This window comes from Egretta garzetta, unplaced genomic scaffold (assembly GCF_000687185.1).
Source record: "Egretta garzetta isolate BGI_Z169 unplaced genomic scaffold, ASM68718v1 scaffold287, whole genome shotgun sequence".
NCBI lineage: Eukaryota > Metazoa > Chordata > Aves > Pelecaniformes > Ardeidae > Egretta > Egretta garzetta.
Window position 1 is genome coordinate 12,695,700 of NW_009260435.1, and position 2,507 is coordinate 12,698,206.

A 2,507-nucleotide genomic window follows, 5' to 3' on the forward strand; every position below is an offset into this window, starting at 1 on the left:
GGGGAAACGCTGCACCTGGCAAGTGCCCATGCAAAGCTAGGTGCTGTTTAAATCAGCACCATGTTTTATGCAAAAGACGAACCTCATATTTCTCAACTCCCAACACAATGGAAGAAACACTGAAAAGCAGAATGACCTAGTTAGTAGTCGCACTACTGAAGCCTGGACTCCCAGATAGCTGTGTTCTGTCTCTCCCTATGCCTGTCTCCTCTGTGTGTCTTGATTAATCCCAGTTCTCATATTTCTTCTGGTATCTCCAATCAACAAGAGTGCATGATTTCATTTATGTGCAACAAGCAGGCTAAATCCCTGCATGATCAAGTCCTGTCTGCCTTTTTCTTGCTGAAGCAGTCGTGCAGGTCTCTCTCCTCTACCCACTGCCAGTTTCAAGCAAGCTGGAAAGACTGTAGTTGTCCCTGAGACTCTTACTCACTTAAGAAGCTGGATAATGGAATGAAGTGAAGATGACCAGACCGCTGGTGCAACCAGCTATACCTTGTTTCTTTAGGAATCCAGACTAAAAGCCTTCCAACTCACAGCCACTTTTACTTGAATAGATAATCCATGAGATTTAAAATGAATCCTCAACACCAATTTCACTAAAACATATAAAACTTTCCATAACATGTAATTTATTTTTTACCACATCCATTTTATTTCAAAGCAAAGAATAAATTATTATTAAATCGACAAATCTCTGAGGCAATTTAATACTGAAAACTAAATCTGCTACTAGAAACTGTATCTCTGTGCTAATTGACTAGATAAAGCCAAGATCCCCATCAAAAGTTTCTTAATTGCACATAAGCAGTAACTTTAATAAAAAACATTTCCTTTTCAAGTCTGACAGACTCTGGAATGCCCCATCAAACAATTCTGTACTTCTGCTGTAACTTTGGTCCAGAAAACATCCTGATATTACTATGGGTGCCCTTAAACCACCAACCTACTCATGAAAATCCGTAAGGCTTCTTTTAGTGAACAGGTAAGGAAACCTCAAAATACTAGCACAGCCTGACCTGTCTTCCTCCATTCCACCTATGCTCTCCAGCACTGCACAGAGGCTGGACTGCACGAAGAGTAAAGCTGGGCAGGAGGAGAGGTCTGCTCTTTGGACACCATTAGGCATGAAGGAGATAAAATAAGGCCTTTTATGCAAGTATCTAATGAGCTGGCACCTTAGAGATAAATGACCCCCAATAAACTTTCACTGAGATAAATAACCCTCCAATAAATGTTGAAATACATATTTTATTGTAGGTATAAATACTCTTAATGACATATACACTGTATTAATGAATAATTTCTTTTCCGAAACTTATCTGTGCAAGCACACAGATAGAACCTCATGTGATGGTAAATTCTGATGAGACAGTATTTCTCTTCTGTATAGAACCGCAAGATAATAAAGGATGAATCTTAATAAGAACAGGGAAAATCAAGGTCCAACAGAAAAGACCTAGGCTTCTTTCCTCTCCTGATGTCCAATAAACACTAGTGGAGTCAAGCATGTAGTAAATTTTTATGAATAAGCCTAAATTTTTTCTTTTACTTTCTTTTGCCTCAAAGCTGAAGGCTTGTTTAGAAAAATTGAGGCAAGTATATTATAAGAAAAATACATTTCCTATCCTACACAACGGCTTTTCCCACATATGCTAGTAACTCAAATACTGATTCATTTTGAAAATTCAGAGATTGCACAGAACTTAATTCTCAGTGAGGCAGAAACTTATCTCAATAGGAAAAAATTTCATTTGAACTCCTTAAGTTTTGGGGCATATAAAGTACTTCAGTTACATACAATAAATGAATGAGCTCAACTATCTAAACTGAAACGGAGTATATATTCATGTAGAAGTTGTTAACTCTAGCCAGATAAAGATCATCTTTGACTTCCCCTATGGTCAGTCATTCATACTGTAGGTATGTATATACACACACACAGAGGTCTCTGCTCTATATGGAACAGAATGCAGCTCTCCATTTAAAACATACCAGTATGTTAAAGTCTCTTCTATGGAAAAGGAATACGGTTTGTCTACACGGGTTCATGCCTTTTTCTTTGAACTGAAACCTGACCAAAGCTTTTGTATAGACTGCAACCACCTGTATGTGTCTAAGCCGCTGTCCAGCTGCAGCAAGAGGGTTCTTCTGCATTACCTTGATTATTTCTAATTTGGACATTTGTGTGAACGCAAGTGTGAATTTATCGTGTTGTTTATGATTGAGAGCTATTTTATTTCTAGGTCTTCATTGCCCTTCTCAAATAGCTAACGAGGTATCAGAGCTCAATGCCCGCATCTTGTACGTGAGCTGAACGTGAAAATACGGTGCAAACTACTTGGAAACCTTGTCCTTTCACATGGTCTGAAGCAACTTCTCAAGCCCCCCAGTTCGCCTGTGTCAGGACGGGCCGCCACCAGCAGAAGGCGCCCCTCCGCTCCATCCCGCTCCCGGGAGATGCCCCCGGGGCTGCCCGCCGCCACCCCAGCGCGCCGACAAGCCCG

The 2,507-nt window shown here is 40.3% G+C and overlaps 1 protein-coding gene across 1 annotated transcript in view; it reads left to right on the forward strand.

Annotated features, from left to right (window-relative positions):
- The first annotated feature begins 952 nt into the window (after nucleotides 1-952).
- Nucleotides 953-2,507, forward strand: part of GATM (glycine amidinotransferase) — a 30,085-nt gene continuing 28,530 nt past the window's right edge. Inside the window, exon 1 of the mRNA XM_035899562.1 lies at nucleotides 953-985. Coding sequence (XP_035755455.1) covers nucleotides 953-985 — 33 coding nt within the window. The remainder of the gene's footprint in view (nucleotides 986-2,507) is intronic.